The sequence below is a fragment of the Hyla sarda genome, chromosome 8 (assembly GCF_029499605.1).
Source record: "Hyla sarda isolate aHylSar1 chromosome 8, aHylSar1.hap1, whole genome shotgun sequence".
Lineage (NCBI taxonomy): Eukaryota > Metazoa > Chordata > Amphibia > Anura > Hylidae > Hyla > Hyla sarda.
The window spans coordinates 127,519,645-127,543,078 of record NC_079196.1 but is presented as its reverse complement, the minus strand read 5'-3'; the positions used below and the strand labels follow the sequence as shown (position 1 = coordinate 127,543,078).

General features: G+C 44.2%; 1 protein-coding gene across 5 annotated transcripts in view; it reads right to left on the bottom strand.

Annotated features, from left to right (window-relative positions):
• HIBCH (3-hydroxyisobutyryl-CoA hydrolase) overlaps positions 1-23,434 on the bottom strand; it is a 392,003-nt gene that overhangs the window by 326,568 nt on the left and 42,001 nt on the right. For all 5 annotated transcript variants that reach the window (XM_056535961.1, XM_056535962.1, XM_056535964.1 and 2 more), the window contains one exon: positions 4,462-4,546. In XM_056535961.1, coding sequence (XP_056391936.1) covers positions 4,462-4,546 — 85 coding nt within the window. The remainder of the gene's footprint in view (positions 1-4,461; positions 4,547-23,434) is intronic.

Sequence of the window (23,434 nt, the reverse complement as noted above, 5' to 3'; positions counted from 1 at the left end):
GTGGTCATGGTTAACTCAGCAAAATAATTTAAAAGGGGTCTGGATGCATTTTTGGAGAATAACAACATTACAGGTTATGGATTCTAGATCTATAGGGACAGAAGGGTGATCCAGGGATCTATTCTGATTGCCGTATTTGGAGTCAGGAAGGAATTTTTACCTCGAGTATGAGGGTTTTTTGCCTTCCTCTGGATCAACTCAGTAGGGACTCTTTGGGGTTTTAGGTTGTACTTGATGGACTCTGGTCTTTTTTTCAACCTTATGAACTATGTTACTATGTTACTATATGAGTTACTGTCCAGTGAGTGTTGGGGCCAAGGAATGTGTCCTGCTCCTCAAAAAGCTCTCTAGCAATCTGAGCCTGGTGAAACGGAGCACTGTCCTTTAACAGATGGTTCTGTGGTCAGTTTCTATAGTGATTACCATTCAAGGATTGTGGTATGATTGTCCAATGTTAATTTACATCTTTTCTTGGCCCTTGTTAGGCTTGACTGTTATGATATGGGGTCATCGGGGCACCCTTGTCAGGCTTCAGCTATTAAACCCCAGTTCATGCAAGGTACAGTATTGTGCAAATGTTTTAGCCAGGGGTGGAAAAAATGCTGCAAAGTAAGACGCCTGTCATCAGGGAAGAGTGTGATTGGCTCCAAATGTATATTCTGCAGCAGGACAACAACTCCAAACATTCAGCCAATGTCATTGACAACTACGTCAGCCTTAAGAATTACAAGGATTCCTGAAAGTGATTATACAACCCCCTCTTAACATGACCGGGTCTGTAAGGGATTACACGGAGAGACAGAAGGATTTGAGCAAGACTATATCCACAAAAGATGTATAGTCTGTTGTCCAAGATGTTTGGAACACTCAAACTCTCTGATAAGTTCCTCGAAAAAATGTGTGTAGAGAGTACGTAAAAGAAAAAACTTTTTTTTGGGAGCAATGTACAGATCCTTCAGTTGGAAAAACACTTTTGAATGAATAAAGTTCACACTTACACTTGGTGAGTGGTTTCTCAAACCACTCACACACCTTAGAAAACCCGTAGATACAAACAGTGATCTCTGATATCAGTCCTTTCTCCGCATCAATCCTCCTCGGCAAGTGACTCGTCACTCCGAATAATATAATGAAGAAACAAAAAAACAAAAATAGGAGAGAGGACAGGATCGATATTCATATATAGCCAATTTCATATATCAGTGGAGCAATCCTACTTACTTCGGCGAGAGGGTTTTTTCATCCTTAAACCCCCCTCAATCCGGCCAGCCTGTGAACGTGTTCGTCTTTCACGTTCACAGGCTGGCCGGATTGAGGGGGGTTTAAGGACGAAAAAAAAACTCTCGCCGAAGTAAGTAGGATTGCTCCACTGATATATGAAATTGGCTATATATGAATATCGATCCTGTCCACTCTCCTATTTTGTTTTTTTTGTTTCTTCAAAAAAATGTGTGCAAGTGTACCCAGAAGAATTGATGCTGTTTTGAAGGCAAACGGTAGTCATACCAAATATTGATTTGATTTAGCTCTCTCGTCTGTTGATTCATTTTGCTAATTGGTAAAAATACAATATTAACACAGCATTTTTTCCAAACCTGCCTAAAGCTGTTGCACAGTAGTGTACAATGCATTATTACACTAGAAATGTGTCTTACTTGCCCGCTGTTGTACTGCTGGGTCAATTGGTCCACTGTGGTAGATTAAACACTTCAGAACCAGGCCAATTTTGTAATTAAGGACCAAGGCCCATTTTTCAAATCTGACCTGTCGTAGTTGTGATAATCTGACCTATATGTTGTGATAACTTCGGGACACTTCAACCTATCAAAGTGATTCTGAGATTGTTCTTCTCATGACAAATTGTACTTAATGGTAGTGGTAATTTCTGGTCAACGCATTCATCATTTTTGTGAAAAAACTCCAAAATATCAGGAACAATTCGAAAATTTTTGATTTTTCTGAATTCGGGATTCTCCACTTGTAAGAAAATAGTCATGCCATATAAATGAGTTATTAATTAGCATTTACAATAGCATTGTACAGTGACCCCCCGACCATGGCCCCGACATATGATCAAATCGACATACGATGGCCTCTCCGAGGCCATCGCATGTCTATGTCAGCATCGACATACGATGCTTTTTTATGTCGGGGCCATCGCATTAAGTGCTATCCGGCAGCGCAAAATGCTTAAGCTGCTGCCGGATAGCAGCTTAATGTTCCCCGTGTGGTGCGGTGAGTATTACTTAACCCTGCACGATGCTCCGGGGTGCCCTCCGGGTCCAGCGCTGGTCTTCCGGTGTCTTCTCGGCCCTCTCCGATGACGTCAATGCGCTGCTGCGCACGTCATCCAATAGGAATGGCGTACGCAGCGGCGTAATGATGTCGCTACGCAGGACCAGTAAGGCCTTGCGGAAGACAGTGGAGGACCAGAGAAGACCAGAAGAGGACCGGAGAAGACCAGGAGAGGACCGGAGAAGACCAGGAGAGGCCCGGGGTCACCATCGCGAGCGGCGGGGACAGGTGAGTACAGCTTCCTATACTTTACATTGCACGAATCCCTCAACATACGATGGATTCGACAAACTATGGCTCGTTTGGAACGAATTACCATCGTATGTTGAGGGACCACTGTACTTTAATGTTGGCAACATTTGTTAAATGCTCTTTAACTTTTTAAGGACATACAGAGCTTAGAGGTAAGACAGCAATTTTTAAAATTATAAAGAAAATTTTAAAATCAGATCTTTTTAGGGATCAGTTCAGTTCTGAAGTAGATTTGAGGGGCATGTAAGTAAGAACCCCTTATAAATCACCCCACTATAAAAACTGCACCCCTCAACATTATCAAAAGAACATTTGGGAAGTTAATTTCCCTATAGGTGTTTCACAGAAATTAAATCAAAGTGGAAGTGGAATTAAAAAACTTTTATATATATATTTTTTCCAATTATGCCATTTTGCTCCATTTTTTTTCTGTTACACAGCGGGTGCTCACAGAAATGCAATCTGTATTACCCAAATTCTGACATATTTAGAAATATCCCATTTGTTGCTCGTGTACACTACACGACTCACACACAGGCCTAAGACAGGAGAGAGCACTGTGTGAAGTTTGGGTCTTCCTTTTATTTAGGGTATTTTGTAAACATCTTATAAAGATGCCGAGGCCTTTGAGTGCCACTATATTCTGAGAGCTGTAACTTTTTTTTTTTTTTTACCAATGGGGCTGTGTGAATGTTTTCTTTTGGGGGATAAGTAGCGGTTTTCAATGGTACTATTGTGGGGTATGTCTGACATTTTGACCACTTTTTATTAAACTTTTAGTGAGGCATGATTACCAAAAAGCAGAGATTGTTTTATTTTATTTATAATTTTTTTTTTACGGTGTTCACCGTGTGGTATCAAAGACATAGTCATTTTATTCTGCAGGTTAGTATGATTATGGCGATACCTCAGTTATGTACTTTATTTGCTGGTTTATTACTTTTACACTATAAAAATTATTTTTGATAAAAAAAATCTTGTCTGTGCATCGCCATTTTATGAACAGTTTTTTTTTTTTGTTTTTTTTTAGTTTTTGTTTTTTTAATGCAAACAATCTTGTGTGATGACAATTTTTTCCCTAGAGAAGTTGACATTTTTAGAGGTATCATTTTGGGGTACATGGGACATTTTGATCACTTTTTATTTTAGTGTTACAGAGGCAGCATTGATATAAAGCCGTAAATTTGGCAAGGTTTTTATAAATTTTACGGCATTCATCGCTTGAATAATGTGAGTTTTATTGCTTGGGTTGTTACGGACGCGGCGATACCAAATATGTATACATAATTTTTTTTTTTTTTTGGGGGGGGGGGGGAGGGGAGATTGTATGTTTATTTTTAATTTTTTTGTTCTTTATATATATTTATATTGATTGTTTACTTTTTATTTACTGTATTTATTTATTTATTTACTGGTTTACTGACAGGCACAGCAGATCAGACACTGCCTTGGGCAGAACCAGATCGGCTTCAATAGCCAGGTAACCAGAGGCTGCTCGGAGGTCTCTGGTTGCTATGGCTACCAATGAGACCCCCACAATCGTATTGTAGAGTCTCAATGGAGAACAGAGGTAGCTCCCTCTGTCACCACGATTGATGCTGCGGTCACACTGACTGCAGCACTGAAGTGGTTAACTTTCAGGATCGGAGGGCCAATGGTGAGGCAGCCACCTCACTGAATTGGTCACAAAGTGTTAGTCCCAAGTTATTCCTAATGGATTGATCATTGAGTATATATACACACACACAGAGAAAAAGACATGTATAAGAATCATATCAATTGTCAGGTATTGTTACAGAAAGCCACCATATAATTTTTTTTTAATAAAATATATGACAATAGATCACATGCAACAAACAGGATTAATTAAAATATTTAATTATAACAAGTGCTAATTATCAAATGAGCCCTCACCAATGATGTCTCCTCCAGCACAGAAAGCTTTGCCTCCAGCACCCTTAATTAACACTAGAAATGTTTCAGGGTCCTCTTCCCAAAGCTAAGAAAAAAACAACAAAAAACAACACTGCAATAGTAATTAAGGATCACTGTAGTATTTTGAATCACTTATCAACGGATCACATGGCTGTTTACATAATACATGTTACATAATATAGCTCAAATGTAGTCAGGTATAACGATTGGCACTACTTGTGTTCAACCAGCGGTACTTGTGACGGTGGAGGTATGTCCAAGCTACTCCTGCAATGTCCAGTAATACCAGTGCTTAGTGAACCAAATAAGTAAGTCTCCTAAACAAGGTGTAAAACAGGCGGAATGATCCACGGCACTCGCTAACTGTAGTGATTACCAACGTTTTATTCCATAAGGATATACACAGCAGTCATCGGGAGGGAACAAAATAACGGGATGATGAGCATTTTGCAGAATTTACCGCATGTTAGATGTATAACAACAGGAATAGGATCTCCCAAATTGATTAAACATATGCGTGAAATACATGGAGGCAACATAGAAGATATGACCTTTATGGGTCTATTACATGTAGAGGGAGTTCGAGGCGGTGGGGATAAAAATATCCTACTTCTTAAAATAGAAATTACTATTATAAATTAAAACCCAAGCCCTAGGAGCTTTATGGTAAAATGAACGCAGTGGTATAAATGTGTTTAGTACTTTATGTATGTATGAAACGTTAGAGGGAGTGCAGTTGTAAGCAGCCGCAAGTTCTTTTAGGTTAGTAAATATTAATACTGTTATGCTGTAAGTTTTACACTTGTTTTTTCTCTGGCAAAAAAAAAACGCCAGAAAAAACACCATGGCATTTTCCTGCGTTTGGGATTTTTTTTTCTTGCGTCTTTTATGGCGTTTTTGCCTTTGTGTGGAAATTGCTTTTTTGGCCACCTTTAGCATTTTTTGTTATTTTTTTTTAAGTACATTTTTATACATTTTTAAACAGGGACCAATTTATGCGAGTGGGCAGGGACATAAAAATGTAGCCGACAATAGTAAAAATGTAGAAAGGGGCCATTTAATTGTAAAAATAATATATTTTTTATAATAAATTTTGTGATACTTTTTATTAGTAATGTATTTTAATTATGTGTTTAATTAAGTGTGTTTTTTTTTCTTTATTTTTTTTACTTTTTTTCTTTATTTTTTAGGTACTACTACTACTACCCCCAGCATGGAACAGACTGTTCCACAATGGGAGTAGTAGTACCTGTACTAATAAACAGAGCGCCCTGGGTGTCACTTCTGACACGTTGCGATCCTCCTATAAAATCTATAGAAGCCGGCGGAATGGCCGCACTTCTCCGCTCCCCTGCACTATTCTTTTCACATCACAGATTCACATTTCCCGCTAAGAGAGGTGATTGGCAAAATGGTGTCAGCCAAAAACCGCTCTCAGTGGCATATACGAATCTGTTATGTGAAGATAACTTCACATCTCAGAAGGCAGGGGACCAGAGAAGTACGGTCTGCCGCCCGATTCCATAGCTTACATAGGACAATCGCAGTGGGTGTCAGGAGTGACACCTGCTGTGATCTGCTTGGAGCTGTAGTACCTGCATTAATAGGCAGATTGCCACAGCTATCAGAAGTGAAACCCGCTGCGATCAGTCTATTAATGCAATATTTTGGCAGCTACTTTAAATTGAATTCCAGCAGAGATCTGCCAGTTAAAAAAAAAAAAAAAAGATTGGATAAAGGGGGGAACATTTTGTTCATGGCACAAGAATATTATATTAAGGAGCCTTACATCAGATTAAACTAATTATGAGCGTCTTTAAGACAACCCCACTAATAAGTACCTGTACTTAATAATTCTACCTGGCCACAAACACCTTTGACAGGGTCTCCGAAGTAGACCCCTATTAATAGACAGATCACAACAGGTGTCAGAAGTGAAACCCGCCGAGATCTGTCTATTAAAGGAGTAGTCTAGTAGTCTCATGCCCAGGCTGGAAAAAAAGGAAAAAAAAGGAAAATAAACTATCACTCACCTTCCTGCATTCCAGCTGTTCGGTCCTCCGGTCCGGTTTCTTCCTACTTCCGTGTGCACGGATCGTCACACGGCTCTCAGCCTATCACCGGCCACAGCGATGTCCCACCTCAGCCGGTGATAGGCTGAGTGCCTATCCTTCAGGTGTTTTCCCACTTAGTCAATCACAGCTGCCAGAGGGAAATACAAAGTTACAGTGCCTTAACTTCATCTCCCCAGCTGGGAAGCCAGAGAGCAGAGCACAAGCCGCCTGCTTCCCTGGCTTGCTGTCACTTGCCCCCACCCCACTACTACAACTCCCAGCATGCAATTACAGTAAGGACATGGTGGGAGTTGTAGTGGTGCGGTGCGGGCAGACGGAAGATGTGCCGGCGGGTGACAAGCTTGTCACTCACCCGCACATCTCCCGCCCACGACTACAACTCCCAGCATTTCCTTAATGTAAGGACATGCTGGGAGTTGTAGTTGTGCAGCGCAGGCAGGCGGAAGATGTTTGGGCGGGTGACAAGCTCGTCACCCTCCCGCACATGTCCCACCCATGCCACACGACTACAACTCCAAGCATGTCCTTAATGTAAGGGCATGCTGGGAGTTGTAGTTTTGCAGCACAGGCGGGTGGCAAGCTTGTCACCCGCCCGTGCAGCACGATTGCAACTCCCAGCATGTCCTTACTGCTAGAGCATGCTGGGAGTTGTAGTTGTGTAGCAGGGGCAGTGAGCGACTACGACTCCCAGCATGCCCTTACTGTAAGAGTATGCTGGGAGTTGTAGTCCTGCGGCGGGGGTGGGAGATGTGCTTGTCACCCACCCCTGCTGCACAACAACTCCCAGCATACCCTTGCAGTAAGAGCATGTTGGGAGTTGTAGTCATGCGATGGGGGGCAGGTGACAAGCATTTCTCCCGCCTGCCTGTGTCACACAACCACAACTCCCAGCATGTCCTTACTGTAAGGGCATGCTGGGAGTTGCATTCGTGTGGCAGGGGCAGCTGACAAGCTTGTCACCCGCCCGCACATCTCCTGTCCGTGCTGCACGACTACAACTCCCAGCATGTCCTTACTGCAAGGGCGGCGCATGTGTGAGCAGTTGACAAGCTTCTCTGGCTTGCTTGTCTACCGCCTGCACATCTCCTACCTGCATTACTACAACTCCTAGCATGCCCTTACAGTGAGGACATGCTGGGAGTTGTAGTTGTGCAGCACGGGCATGAGATGTGCGTGCGGGTGACAATAAATGTACTAACTCATTTTCTGTGTTTTTATTCTTCTCAATTCAGCTCTGTATATCCTGTGGACCACTTCAGATTCGGTGGACTAACTAGATGACCAGCGTTTTTTTTTCCTTTTCTTTATGTTAATAAAATGGTTAATTAGGGCTTGTGGGGGAGTGTCTTTTGAAATAAAAGTTTTATTAAACGTCTTGAGGTTGCTGTTTTTTATTTTTATTTACTTTACAGGCTTCGTAGTGGAAGCCATCTTTTACACAGAATCCATTACTAAGCCAGGGCCTAGCGTTAGCCCCAAAAACAGCCAGCGCTAATGCCCAATTATTACTCCGGTACCCACCGCCACAAGGGGTTGCGGGAAGAGCCAGTACCAACAGGCTCGGCATGTCAAAAATGGCACTCCAGGGCCTAGGTGGTAACAAGCTGGCATTACTTAGGCTGGGGAGGGGCAGTAACAATGTTCCTCTCCCACCCTAGTAACGCAGGTTGTTGCTGCTTGGTATCTGGCAGAGAATAAAAATAGGGGGAACCCTAACAGTTTTTTATTTTTATTTAATTATTTATGAAAAATAAACTTGTGTGGTTTCCCATATTTTTATGGGATGCCCCCTTGTAATGGATACAGTCCTGGGTATAAATAGATCTCTGTAATCCCTGATATATTTATACATAGCTATTGGGAAACCCCTAAACTGTCTTTTTTCTAAACTAATTAACCTCAATTCTGATAATCTTTCTGGGTACTATAGCCCTGACATTCATGTATTACTCTGGTTGCCCATTTTTGAGATAATTAATGGTATAGGAGGATTATAGTACCAACGCAGGTTATTAAATTTGGGATTATTTATTTTGGAAAAAAGACGTTTTAGGGACCATTTGATCACAATGTACAAATATATGAATGGACAATACAGAGATATTTCTAGTGATCTACTTCTACATAGGCCAGTGACCATGACAAGGGGGAATCCTCTACGTCAGGGGTCCTTATACTTTTTAAACAGAGGGCCAGTTCACGGTCCCTCAGACCGTTGGAGGGCCGGACTATAGTTTAAAAAAAAATTATGAAAATTATGAAAAAATTCCTATGCACACTTATATATCTTATTAGTGGACTACCCCTTTAAAGGTGTAGGGGATAAGATGCCTGACCGCGGGGGTCCCGCCGCTGGGGACCCCCGTGATCTTCCACGCCGCACCCAGTTAGTATCAGCCCCTGGAGCGTGCTCGCTCCGGGTCTGATTGCCAGCGATCACAGGGACGGAGCATAGTGACGTCACGGCTCCGCACCCGTGTGACATCACGGCTCCGCCCCCTCAATGCAAGCCTATGGAGGGGGTGTGACTCCCCTTCCGTAGGCTTGCATTGAGTGGGCGGAGTGTGACATCACACAGGGGGGGAGCCGTGACGTCGCTATGCTCCGTCCCTGTGATCGCTAGTAATCAGACCCGGAGCGAGCACGCTCCGGGGGCTGATGCTAACGGGGTGCGGCGTTGGAAAGGGGATAAGATGTCTTAGCGCTGGAGTACCCCTTTAACCCCTTAAGGACCCAGCCATTTTACACCTTAGGACCTGGCCATTTTTTGCACATCTGACCACTGTCACTTTAAACATTAATAACTCTGGAATGCTTTTAATTATCATTCTGATTTTGAGATCATTTTTTTCGTGACATATTCTACTTTAACATAGTGGTAAATTGTGTGGTAACTTGCATCCTTTCTTGGTGAAAAATCCCAAAATTTGATGAAAAATTTGGAAATTTAGCATTTTTCTTACTTTGGAATATCCATTTTCCTTACAAGCAGAGAGCTTCAAATATTTTTTTTTAAATTCACATATACAATATGTCCACTTTATGTTTGCATCATAAAATTGATGTGTTTTTACTTTTGGAAGACACCAGAGGGCTTCAAAGTTCAGCGGCAATTTTAAAATTTTTCACAAAATTTCCAAAATCACAATTTTTCAGGGACCAATTCAGGTTTGAAGTGGATTTGAAGGGTCTTCATCTTCGAAATACCGCACAAATGACCCCATTATAAAAATTGCACCCCCCAAAGTATTCAAAATTACATTCAATCAGCATTTTAACCCTTTAAGTGTTTAACAGGCATAGCAGCAAAGTGAAGGAGAAAATTCACAATGTTCATTTTTTAAACTCGTATGTTCTTGTAGACCAAATTTTTGCATTTTTACAAGGGGTAAAAGGAGAAAATAGTTCTATTTGTAGCCTAATTTCTCTCAAGTAAGCATATGTCTATGTTAAGTGTTCGGCGGGCGCAGTAGAGGGCTCAGAAGCGAAGGAGCAACAAGGGGATTTTGGAGAGTACGTTTTTCTGAAATGGTTTTTGGGGGGCATGTTGCATTTAGGAAGCCCCTATGGTGCCAGAACAGCAAAAAAAAAGACACATGGCATACCATTCTGGAAACTAGACCCCTTGAGGAACGTAACAAGGAATAAAGTGAGCCTTAATACCCCACGTGTTTCACGACTTTTGCATATGTAAAAAAATAAAATATAAATTTCACTAAAATGTGTGTTTCCCCCCAAATTTCACATTTTTGCAAGAGTTAATAGCAGAAAATACCCCCCAAAATTTGTAACCCCATCTCTTCTGAGTATGGAGGTACCCCATAAGTTGACCTGAAGTGCACTACGGGCGAACTACATTGCTCAGAAGAGAAGGAGTCAAATTTGGCTTTTTGAGAGCAAATTTTGCTCGGGGGCATGTCGCATTTAGGAAGCCCCTATGGTGCCAGGACAGCAAAATAACCCCCACATGGCATACCATTTTGGAAACTAGACCCCTTGAGGAACGTAACAAGGGGTACAGTGAGCATTTACCCCCCACTGGTGTCTGTCAGATCTTTGGAACAGTGGGCTGTACAAATTTTTTTATTTGCACAGCCCACTGTTCCAAAGCTCTGTCAGACACCAGAGGGGTGTAAATTCTCACTGCACCCCTCATTACATTCCGTGAGGGGTGTAGTTTCCGAAATGGGGTCACATGTGGGTTTATTTATTTATTTATTTTTTTTGCGGTTGTCAAAACCGCTCTAACAATCAGCCACCACTGTGCAAATCACCTCAAATGTACATGGTGCACTCTCCCTTCTGGGCCTTGTCTTGCGCCCCCAGAGCACTTTGCGCCCACATATGGGGTATCTCCGTAGTCGGGAGAAATTGCATTACAAATTTTGGGGGGCTTCTTTTCCCTTTTACCTCTTGTAAAAATGAAAAGTATAGGGCAACACCAGCATGTTCGTGTAAAAAAATTTTTTTTTTACACTAACATGCTGGTGTAGACCCAAACTTCACCTTTTCATAAGGGGTGAAAGGAGAAAAAGCCCCCCAAAATTTCTCCCTAATATGGCGATACCCCATATGTGGCCCTAAACTGTTGCCTTGAAATACGACAGGGCTCCGAAGTGAGAGCGCCATGGGCATTTGAGGCCTGAATTAGGGATTTGCATAGGGGTGGACATAGGGGTATTCTATGCCAGTGATTCCCAAACAGGGTGCCTCCAGTTGTTGCAAAACTCCCAGCATGCTTGGACAGTCAATGGCTGTACGGCAATACTGGGAGTTGTTGTTTTGCAACAGCTGGAGGCTACATTTTGGAAACAGTGGCATACCAGACGTTTTTCATTTTTATTGGGGAGGGGGGCTGTGTAGGGGTATGTGTATATGTAGTGTTTTTTACTTTTTATTTTATTTTGTGTTAGTATAGTGTAGTGTTTTTAGGGTACAGTCACACGGGTGGGGGATTACAGTGAATTTCTCGCTGCATTGCAAACCTGCAGCTTGATACTGACTGTAAGCCCCCTGCCCATGTGAATGTACCCTGTACATTCACAGGGGGGGGGGGGGGTAACATCCAGCTGTTGCAAAACTACAACTCCCAGCATGTACAGTCTATAAGTGCATGCTGGTAGTTATAGTTTTACAACAGCTGGAAGCACACGGGTTGGTTGGGAAACACTGAGTTAGAAAACAGACAATGTTTCCCAACCAGTGTGCCTCCAGTTGTTGCAAAACCACTACTCCCAAACATTCTCAGGCATGCTGGAAGTAGTAGTTCGGCAACATCTTTAGAGCCAGATGTTGCCGAACTACAACTCCCAGCATGCTTAGAGTTGTAGTTTGCAACATCTGGAGGACTACAGTTTGCAGACCACTAATACAGTGGTTCCCAATCTGTGCCCTTCCAGATGTTGCAAAACTACAACTCCCAGTATGCCAAAACTGTCCAGGCATGCTGGGAGTTGTAGTTCTGCAACATCTTAAGGGCCAGATGTTACAGAACTACAACTCCCAGCATGCCTGGACAGTAAGGACATGCTGAGGATGTGTAGTTTTGCAACATCTGGAAGGGCACAGTGGTCTCCAAACTGTGGACCTCCAGATGTTGCAAAACTGCAACTCCCAGAATGCCCAGACGCCAAGGGCTGTCTGGGCATGCTGGGAGTTGTAGTATACAGGGTCCCTTTACAGCAATGCATGTCGCTTTATGGCGAAGTGCATTGCTGTAAAGGGCCCGACCGCGGCTGAAGAGGAACTCACCTGTCGCCGCTGTCTTCATCGCCGGGATCCGTGTCTTCAGGGACAAGGTAAGTACCGAGGCTGGGCCCCAGCGCCCCCCCCCCCCCATGTCCACCGGTCTTCCTCCCGTCCTCTCCGGACTTCCAGGGGCCGGGCAGGGTGGGAGGAAGTAACCGCCCCCCCCCCCCCCCCCCCCCCCCGCGATTGGTCGGTTAGCTGACCGAAGAATCGCAGGGGATAGGAGGAGGTGGCAGGCTTGCCACTTCGCTCCTTTACTTCAGCATGGTCCTGGCTGTCTGTGACAACCGGGATCATGCAAAATTACCGGGTGGTCGGGTCCCAGAGACCCGATCAGCCCGGTATCGGCGCAGATCGCAGGGGCAATTTCCCTCGGCGTTTGCCCTGGATGCCTGCTGAAGCATTTCAGCTGGCATCCGATCTCTGCCCGGCAGGGACCGGAAAACGCCAGGGCTTAAGTTTACGCCCTGGGTCCTTAGGTCCATTAGGTTTGCAGTATAGATCCCCCACATTAGGCTAGAAGTATAGTTCCCCCCCCCCCCCACATTAGGTTGGCAGTATAGTTACCCCACATTAGGTTGTAGTTCCCCCACATCAGGTTGGCAGTATAGTTCCCCCCATATTAGGTTGTAGTTCCCCCACATTAGGTTGTAGTTCCCCCACATTAGGTTGGCAGTATAGTTCCCCCACATTAGGTTGGCAGTATGTTTCCCCACATTTAGTTTGCAGTATAGTTCCCCCACATTAGGCTGGCAGTATGTTCCCCCACATTAGGTGCAATATAGTCCCCCATATTACGTTGACTGTACGTTCCCCCACATTAGGTGCAGTATAGTCCCCCCACATTAGGCTGGCAGTATGTTCCCCCACATTACGTTGGCAGTATGTTCCCCCACATTAGGTGCAGTTACATATTTACATAGTTAGTATGGTTGAAAAAAGACATACGTCCATTAAGTCCAACCAGGGGATTGAAGGGAAGGATGTGAGGGGATAAGGGGAAGGGATGTAGTTTTATAATTCTGCATAAGCATTAATGTTATTTTGTTCCAGGAATGCATCTAACCCTGTTTTAAAGCTGTTAATTGTTCCTGCTGTGACCAGTTCCTGAGGTAGACTGTTCCATAAATTCACAGTCCTTATGGTAAAGAAGGCGTGTCGCCCCTTTAGACTAAACCTTTTCTTCTCCAGACAGAGGGAGTGCCCCCTCGTCCTTTTGGGGGGGTTTAACCTAAAACAGTTTTTCTCCATATTTTTTGTATGGGCCATTTATATAATTATATAAATTTATCATATCCCCCCTTAAACGTCTCTTCTCAAGACTAAACAATTGTAACTCCTTTAATCGCTCCTCATAGCTAAGATGTTCCAAGCCCCATATTAGTTTAGTCGCACGTCTCTGCACCCTTTCCAGCTCCGCAGTGTCCCTTTTATGGACAGGCGACCACAACTGAACAGCATATTCCAGGTGAGGCCGTACCAATGCTTTATAAAGGGGGAGTATTATGTCCCTGTCCCTTGAGTCCATGCCTCTTTTTATACATGACAATATCCTGCCGGCTTTGGAAGCAGCAGCCTGACATTGCATGCTATTCTGAAGTCTGTGATCCAAAAGTACACCCAGATCCTTCTCTACCAGTGACTCTGCCAGTTTAATCCCCCCTAAGACATATGACGCATGCATGTTATTAGTACCCAGATGCATAACTTTACATTTATCCACATTGAACCTCATTTGCCATGTGGATGCCCAGACACTTAGTCTATCCAAGTCATCTTGTAACCTATACACATCCTCTATAGACTGTACTGTGCTACAAAGCTTGGTGTCATCTGCAAAGATAGAAACAGAGCTGTTAATACTATCCTCTATATCATTGATAAATAAATTAAACAACAGGGGGCCCAGTACTGAACCTTGGGGTACACCACTAATAACCGGGGACCAATCAGAGTACAAATCATTGACCACCACTCTCTGGATACGATCCATGAGCCAGTGTTCAATCCAGTTACAAACTAAAGTTTCCAAGCCCAAAGACCTTAACTTACTGTCCCTCATAGACGTCTGACAGGTATCAAATGCTTTAGCAAAATCCAGAAACACTATATCCACAGCCATTCCTCTGTCAAGGCTTCTACTCACCTCTTCATAAAAGCAAATTAGATTAGTTTGACAACTTCTATCCTTAGTAAACCCATGCTGGCTATCACTTATAATACTATTTTCCCCTATGTATTCCTGTATGTAATCCCTTATAAGTCCTTCAAACAATTTACCCACAATGCACGTTAGACTTACCGGTCTATAATTGCCTGGCGAAGACCTAGAGCCCTTCTTGAAGATTGGCACCACATTCGCTTTGCACCAGTCCCTTGGCACAATACCAGACACCAGTGAATCTCTAAATATCATGAACAAGGGTACAGATATTACTGAACTTACCTCTCTAAGAACTCTTGGGTGTAGTCCATCCGGCCCTGGAGATTTGCTTACATTTATATCACTTAACTTACCTTGTACCATCTCTACATTAAGCCAGTTCAGTACATTACATGATGTGTTACCAGCACTGACCTGTCCAATGTCAGCTCCTTCTTCCATAGTATATACAGAACTAAAGAATCCATTCAGTAGCTCCGCCTTCTCTTGATCGCCCGTGACAACCTCCCCATTATCATTATTAAGGGGTCCTACATGCTCTGTCCTTGGTTTTTTTGTATTTATATATCTAAAAAAATATTTAGGATTAGTTTTGCTTTCTTTGGCCACCTGTCTCATTTTGAATTTTTGCTGTTTTTATTACATTTTTACAGATTTTATTAAGCTCTTTGTACTGTTTAAATGTTATCGCTGACCCATCAGATTTGAATTTTTTAAAGGCTATTTTTTTGTTGTTTATTGCTCTTTTAACATCATTTGTCAGCCATGTAGGATTTAGTTTTAATCGTTTATATTTGTTCCCCTTTGGTATATTTTTAGCTGTATAGTTATTTAGAGTTGATTTAAAAATTTCCCATTTACCTTCTGTATCAGTATTTGAGAACACCTCCCCCCAGTCTATGTCGTGTAGTGCAGGTCTCAGCCCAGGGAAATTTGCCTTTTTAAAGTTATATGTTTTTGCCTTTCCCGTCTGTCTTTGTTTTCTACATTTTAAGTCAAAAGTAACTATATCGTGGTCGCTATTACCAAGGTTTTCCCTCACAGTTACATTACCAACCAGCTCTGCGTTGTTGGAAATGATCAGATCCAACAAGACATCACTTCTTGTTGGGTCCTCCACAAACTGGCCCATAAAATTATCCTGCAATAAATTTAGGAATTGTCGCCCCATTGTAGTTTTAGCCAGCCCCCGACACCAATCTATAACTGGATAGTTAAAATCTCCCATTATTACCACTGTACCTGCCCGGGCAGCCCTCTCTATTTGTTTATGCAGCCGACCTTCTATCTCTTCAGTGATATTAGGGGGTCTGTAGATTACACCAAATACAATTTTTTCAATATTTCCCTCCTTTTGTAATTCTACCCACAATGATTCCACATCCTCAGAATCATCACACATTGGGGGAGATTTATCAAAACCTGTCCAGAGGAAAAGTAGCCCAGTTGCCCATAGCAACCAATCAGATCGCTCCTTTCATTTTCCAGAGGGCTTGTTAAAAATGAAAGAAGCGAGCTGATTGGTTGCTATGGGAAACTGGGAAATTTTTCCTTTGCACAGGTTTTGATAAATCTCCCCCATTATGGCATCGTTCACAATGACTTTCATACCACTTGTTACATACAGACAGACTCCACCACCTTTTCTGTTCATTCTATCCTGCAGATTAACAGTCCAGTCATGCGAGGAGTTCAGCCATGTCTCAGTGACCCCAACTATATCAATATGTTCCTCCAGTATCAAGGCCTCAAGGTCTCCCATTTTATTTGCTAGGCTTCTGGCATTTGTGAACATACACTTTACATTTCCATTAAGTTTTACACATATAGTCTCACTAATGGGAATTTCTGAGTTATTGGGGTTAATGTTATTATTTGAGTTATAAGGGCTAATTGTACTATTTAAGTTATTGGGGCTAATGATATTTTTTCAGTTATTGGGTCTAACGTTATTATTTAAGTTATTGGGGCTAATGGTATTTTTGGAGTTAATGGGGCTTATTGTAGTTATTGAGTTATTGGGGCTAATGGAATTTTTTGAATTATTGGGATTACAATTTTTCGGGCTACATTTATTTTTACTGCTGGTTTGTAACTCATGGATCTCCTTATCCACTGCTCTTAACCTCCCCCCACAGGACTCCTCTCTACCCACCATTATGTCCTGACCCCTCTCTAACCTATCCATCCCACTGTCTGCTTTCTTTGCTTTATTATCCTCCCCCCACTCACCTAGTTTAAATACTCTGCCACCCCTTCCAGGATTCTCTCCCCCAGCACAGCGGACCACCTTCCATTCAGGTGCAAATTATCCGTAGAATAGAGTTTGTACTCCAATGAAAAGTCAGCCCAGTGCTCTAAAAACCCAAACCCTTCCCCCTTACACCACGACTTAAGCCATGCATTTAACTCCCTAAGCTCCCCCTGCCTTTCCTGCGATGTGCATGGCACAGGAAGTATTCCAGAGAACACAACCTTAGAGGTCCTTCCCTTCAGCTTGGCACCTAGTTCCTTGTAATTATTCTTCAAGGACCTCCACCTACCATGTATTCTGTCGTTGGTTCCCACATGGACCACGACAGCTGGGTCATCCCCAGCCCCCCCCCCCCCCCTAGTAATTTGTCCACCCTTTCCACCACATGCCGAACCCTGGCACCAGGGAGACAGCAAACCACTCGGTTGAGGTGGTCTTGGTGACAAATTATTCTATCCGTCTTCCTGATTATAGAATCCCCTACCACAACTAACTGTCTTGGCCTACCTGTGTTACCATCCCCCACACTACTAGTTGAGCTGTTCCCCCGGCTGTTAGGGAGACCAGTATCCACTAGGATTGCCATCTCTGATACTGAGGCCCTCGCATCATCGCCCAACTTGGCAATTTTACTTGGGAGATCAGAAGCCGAAGTGGCCTTCCTTTTCCTTGCCCCCTTTCCAGTCCATCTAACTACATTAACCCAGCTCCCTACTTGGGCCTCCTGGCTAGTTTCTCCAACCTCCATTTCTACCCCACTAACTGCTTGCTCTGTAAGCAGTATGCTCCTTTCAAGATTGTCAATCGCCCTCAATATTGCATTTTGTTCCTCTAGATCTCTAATACGAGCTTCCAGGTGGGCAACATGCTCACATTTGTCACAGCGGTATTCACCCTGAAGCTGCTGCTCCAGAGATGTATACATGTGGCACAATGTGCACTGAAGGAAACCTCCAATCCTGCTGTCCATATGCTTGGTGACAAACAGCTGTTATTAACTATTAAGAAAAACTACTTTTATCAAGGGAGTGTAAGACTTACAGTTACAGTGGGTCCTGCTTACAACTCCTACTTTTTAAAGTTCTGCGTATAAAACTTCTCAGATGTTCACACTTAAGAATACAACACAAACCCAAGCTTCAGAGAGACTCAGCCAGAGCAATATATAGTATAGTCCCCCACATTACGTTGGCAGTATGTTCCCCCACATTAGGTGCAGTATAGTCCCCCACATTATGTTGGCAGTAGAGTCCCCCCACATTAGGTGCAATATAGTCCCCCCACATTTGGCTGGCAGTATGTTCCCCCCACATTAGGTACAATATAGTCCCCCACATTAGGCTGGGAGTATGTTCCCCCACATTAGGCTGGCAGTATGTTCCCCCACATTAGGTGCAGTATAGTTCCCCCACAATAGGCTGGCAGGATGTTCCCCACATTAGGCTGGCAGCATAGTCCCCCACATTACGTTGGCAGTATAGTCCCCCCCACATTAGGTGCAATATAGTCCCCCACATTAGGCTGGCAGTATGTTCCCCCACATTTGGCTGGCAGTATAGTCTCCCACATTACATTGGCATTATAGTCCCCCCAGATTAGGTGCAATATAGTCCCCCACATTACGTTGGCAGTATGTTCCCCCATATTAGGTGCAGTATAGTCCCCCCACATTAGGTGCAGTATAGTTCCCCCACATTAGGCTGGCAGTATGTTCCCCCACATTAGGCTGGCAGTATGTTCCCCCATTAGGTGCAATATAGTCCCCCACATTACGTTGGCAGTATGGTCCCCCCACATTAGGTGCAATATAGTCCCCCACATTAGGCTGGCAGTATGTTCCCCCACAGACATACAGCCTCCAGAGATACAGTATGGCTGGAGGCTGTATGCCTGTGTACTGCCCCACTTCAGTGTTCCGACCACCGCTCCGGCCATAGCAGGACAGGAGGATCGGTGGTCGGAACACCGAAGCTGACGCGCCGCTGGTAGACACTTACCAACTGCCAGCGCGCGTCCTTTTTACTTCTTCCCGTCTCCTCCGCGCCCTGTTGCCATGGGCGCACGCATGGGACGGCAGTGACGTCCCTGCTTGCGCTAGTTCCCGGCGGTCCCCGCGATTTTAAAGTAAACGCGTGGCCGCAGGGACTTAACAGAGGCATCCCTGTGTTCCCGAAAGCATCTTTCGGAACACAGGGATGTCCCAAGGTAAAAACACCCGGCGGGCCGGGTAAATGAGCCGTAGTTTGAGGACCCCTGCTCTACGTTTACAAGAAAGAAGAAAAAAAAGGTTTCACCATTTTCACAGACAGGGAATATTTACAGTGAGAGCAGTGAGACTATGGAACTCTCTGACACATGATGTTGTGATTTCTGACTCAATAAACAAGTTTGTCATAGTGGAGTCATAAAGAAATCAGCCTCCTGGGGTGTTTTTGCCTTCCTCTGGATCAATACAGTAGAGTTTTAGGTTCAACTTGATGAACTCGTGCCTTTTTTCAACCTTACAAACTATGTAACTATGTAACAGTCAGTACATGGAATAAATTCATATGTGAAGGTTATGGTGTATAGAATTAATCCATATGTGGGGTTTACAGTGTATGGAATCAATCCATATGTGGGGGTTACAGAGTATGAAATAAATCCCTATGTAGGGGATTACAGTGTATGAATAAATTCATATGTGGAGGTTACCATGTATGGAATAAAGTCATATATGGAGGTTACAGTATATGGAATAGATTCATATGTTGGGCATACAGTATATGGAATATATGGGGTTAAAGTGTATGTAATAAATTCATACATGAGGTTTACAGTGTATGAAATAAATTCATAAAATGAAGTTAAAGTATATGAAATAAATTCATCTATGGGAGTAAGTGTATTTTGTCTTTTTTCAACCTTTCAAACTATGTAACTATGTTCTCATGTTCACTGAAACTCCACAAGTTGACATATTGCATGGAGTCCCAGACTGTGGAAGAACGATGGTTGTTTTATTTAGGCCATTTCCATTTGCGAATAATTGCACCAACTGTGGTAAACTTCTCACCAAGCTGCTTGACGATGGTCTTGCAGCCCATTTCCGCCTTGTGTAGGTCTACACTCTTGTTCCTGACATCCTTAGACAACTATTTGGTCTTGGCCATGGAGGAAAGTTTAAAATGTGATTGATTGATTGATTGCTTCTGGGAGGTCGAGATAGGAGGATGGGATGGATGGGATAGGAGGATGGGATGGACGGGATAGGAGGACGGGATAGGAGGTCGGGATAGGAGGTCGGGATAGGAGGTCGGGATAGGAGGACGGGATAGGAGCATGAGAAAGGAGGACGGGATAGGAGGTCGGCATAGGAGGAAGGGATAGGAGGTCGGGATATGAGGATGAGAAAGGAGGACGGGATAGGAGGACGGGATAGGAGGACAGCATAGGAGGTCGGGAGATGAGGACGAGAAAGGAGGACGGGATAGGAGGACGGGATAGGAGGACGGGATAGGAGGACGGGATAGGAGGACGGGATAGGAGGACGGGATAGGAGGACGGGATAGGAGGACGGGATAGGAGGACGGGATAGGAGGACGGGATAGGAGGACGGGATAGGAGGACGGGATAGGAGGACGGGATAGGAGGTTGAGATATGAGGACGAGAAAGAAGGATGATTGGAAAGGAGGATGGGATAGGAGGTCGGGATAGGAGGTCGGGATAGGAGGACGGGATAGGAGGACGAGAAAGAAGGATGATTGGAAAGGAGGATGGGATAGGAGGTCGGGATAGGAGGTCGGGATAGGAGGTCGGGATAGGAGGACGGGATAGGAGGAGGACGGGATAGGAGGAGGACGGGATAGGAGGAGGACGGGATAGGAGGAGGACGGGATAGGAGGAGGACGGGATAGGAGGAGGACGGGATAGGAGGAGGACGGGATAGGAGGAGGACGGGATAGGAGGAGGACGGGATAGGAGGAGGACGGGATAGGAGGTCGGGATAGGAGGTCGGGATAGGAGGTCGGGATAGGAGGTCGGGATAGGAGGTCGGGATAGGAGCACCGGATAGGAGGTCGGGATAGGAGGTCAGGATAGGAGGTTGGGGTATGAGGACGGGATAGGAGGTTGGGATATGACAACAACATATGAGGACGGGATATGAAGTCAAAAGCTTCCTCCTTTGTTGATTTTCCTCCCCAACAAGGATTAGGAAGGAAATACTGGGCAATGCTGGGTATTCAGCTAGTAAATCTATAAAAGGTAGACAAAGCATTGAGTGTGTCCAATCAAATTTCCTCGCCACCAAACAACTTCAAGCAGGAGGACTCACAAAGATAGAACAAACACACTACAATGACACAGCCACTACGGAGACAAATATGGTCACACAGACACAGGCCCCACACCAAACACCACAACCAACATATAAACTAGAATGGATGGGACAAAACAAAAGTCTAAGAGACATCCCTCGGAGGGTCAAACTTCCGCACCCAGGGGCCCCAAATACCATCAAACTTATGTTCAAAGTTTGATGTGAGTTCCTTTTTCCAACCGCACCATGAACATAACACAGGCAATGAGAACAGCCACTGCCGGAGGGGTAGGCCTAATCCAATACTGTGCTATCAGTTTTTGAGCTAGATACAGAACTCGCAAGATACCTATTTCAGCCACTGAGGGCTCCTGACTGCAACCAATGAGACCTAGCAGGCATACTTTAGGGACAGGAGACAATGTCACACCATAAACCGTCCTAATAAGAAGCAGCGCATCATTCCAATAAGTAGCCAAATGGGGACAGTCCTATAACATATGCACCAAATGGGCTTCCAACCTGCCGCAGCGAGGACAAGCAGAGTCAGGCATAACCCCAATCTTTTGTAGGAATACCGGAGTCTTATATACCCTATGCAATAGAAATAGCTGAGACTTTTCCTTCCCCCATAGCCATTGCATTGTGTAGGATTCTACTATGCTCAACACTGCTCACTTGACAGGGTGGTGCCACCAGTTGTGGAGAGACTGTTCCACATGCGTTGACTGATACCTGAATTCTGAATTTTGTTGCTTTATATTCTATTGTATGTTTTTGGATTTTCAATTGTTTTGACATGAAAAAAAATAAAACTTTATTTTGAGAAATAGCTGAGACAACCTGTTAGATTCAGACAATGATAGAAAGGGAGTGAGCGCTAACACCGTAGACCATTCCTCCTCAGTGAGGTCACCAAGATCTCTTTCCCACTTACCAGAACAGTCAAGGGGAATCGTTTGTGATGGAAACTCAACAACTCCCCATAAAGCCACAAAATCAACCCGGCAGACTCCTTTTTCGTAACTACGTAAATCCCCAAAAGTCCTAACCACACCCTGAACAGCCAGTTGCCCCAAAGCACAGAGTCCCCTCCTCTCCCAAAAGCCAGCATCCACAAAAGAACAAAAATCAGGCAAGCCAGTGTTATGCCACAACGGTGTGAATTTAATGCAGCTCATAATGCCTAGTAATTTACGCGCGTGACCCTAAAGCTTGCACAGGAGCACGGTGGTCAGAGAGAAGTCAGGAGGTCTAGTAAGGGAACCAATTTCCAGTATATGCTGTGGCAAACCGCCCCCCCCATGCTTGGCCATGAATAACCTCCCTGCAGGGCCTAATGTAGGAACAGTCACCCAACTTCTAATTTGATGTAGTTCTGAGGCAAGAAAGTCTAGCCAAGGGTTCGGAAGGGCAAGGCCCCCGAAAGATTTCCCCCTCTGTAACGTCTCCAATCAAATCCTAGCTGACCCTAACCCCCCCCCCCCCCCCCCAAGACCAATTTCCTAAAAAGACTCTGAATTCTCTGGAAGTGGGCCATTGCAATCCATACTGGAGAGTTTTGCAAAACAGAGTCATTTGTAATTTCGGCATCAGTACCATTTTAGCCAAGTTAGTCCGGCCAAAATTGGAAGCTTGCACCAAACTGCCACCTTTTGGGATCTCCTCTCCAGGAGAGTGGTCGGGTTGCGAGGAATAAAATCATGAAGAGAGGGAGTAATATAAATGCCTAAATACTTAAAGCTACTAACCACTTGCAACTGAGAGTCAGCTATCTGAGGGATAGCAGGCAGAGGATCAGGGTCATAAGCACAGATTTTTCCCAGTTAATAAATAGGCCAGAAAAAGAACCAAACTCTGTTATGAGTAGAGATGAGCGAACTTACAGTAAATTCGATTCGTCACAAACTTCTCGGCTCGGCAGTTGATGACTTATCCTGCGTCAAATTAGTTCAGCCTTCAGGTGCTCCGGTGGGCTGGAAAAGGTGGATACATTCCTAGGAAAGAGTCTCCTAGGACTGTATCCACCTTTTCCAGCCCACCGGAGCACCTGAAAGCTGAACTAATTTATGCAGGAAAAGTCATCAACTGCCGAGCCGAGAAGTTTGTGACGAATCGAATTTACTGTAAATTCGCTCATCTCTAGTTATGAGCAACATAACAGGAGCCAAGGAGTGGGCGGTATTCCCTAAAAACAACAACATGTCATCCGCATAAAGCGTGACCTTCTCCTCAATGCACCCATACTGGAATCCCACCATTTCAGTAGATGACCAGAGAAGACATGCTAAGGGTTCAATAGCAATGGTGAAGAGCAGAGGCGACAGGGGGAACCCCTGGGTGCCCCTCTGCAACTCAAATGGCAGCGACAACTGGCCATTCATGTGAAGGCGGGCAACGGGATGCTGAT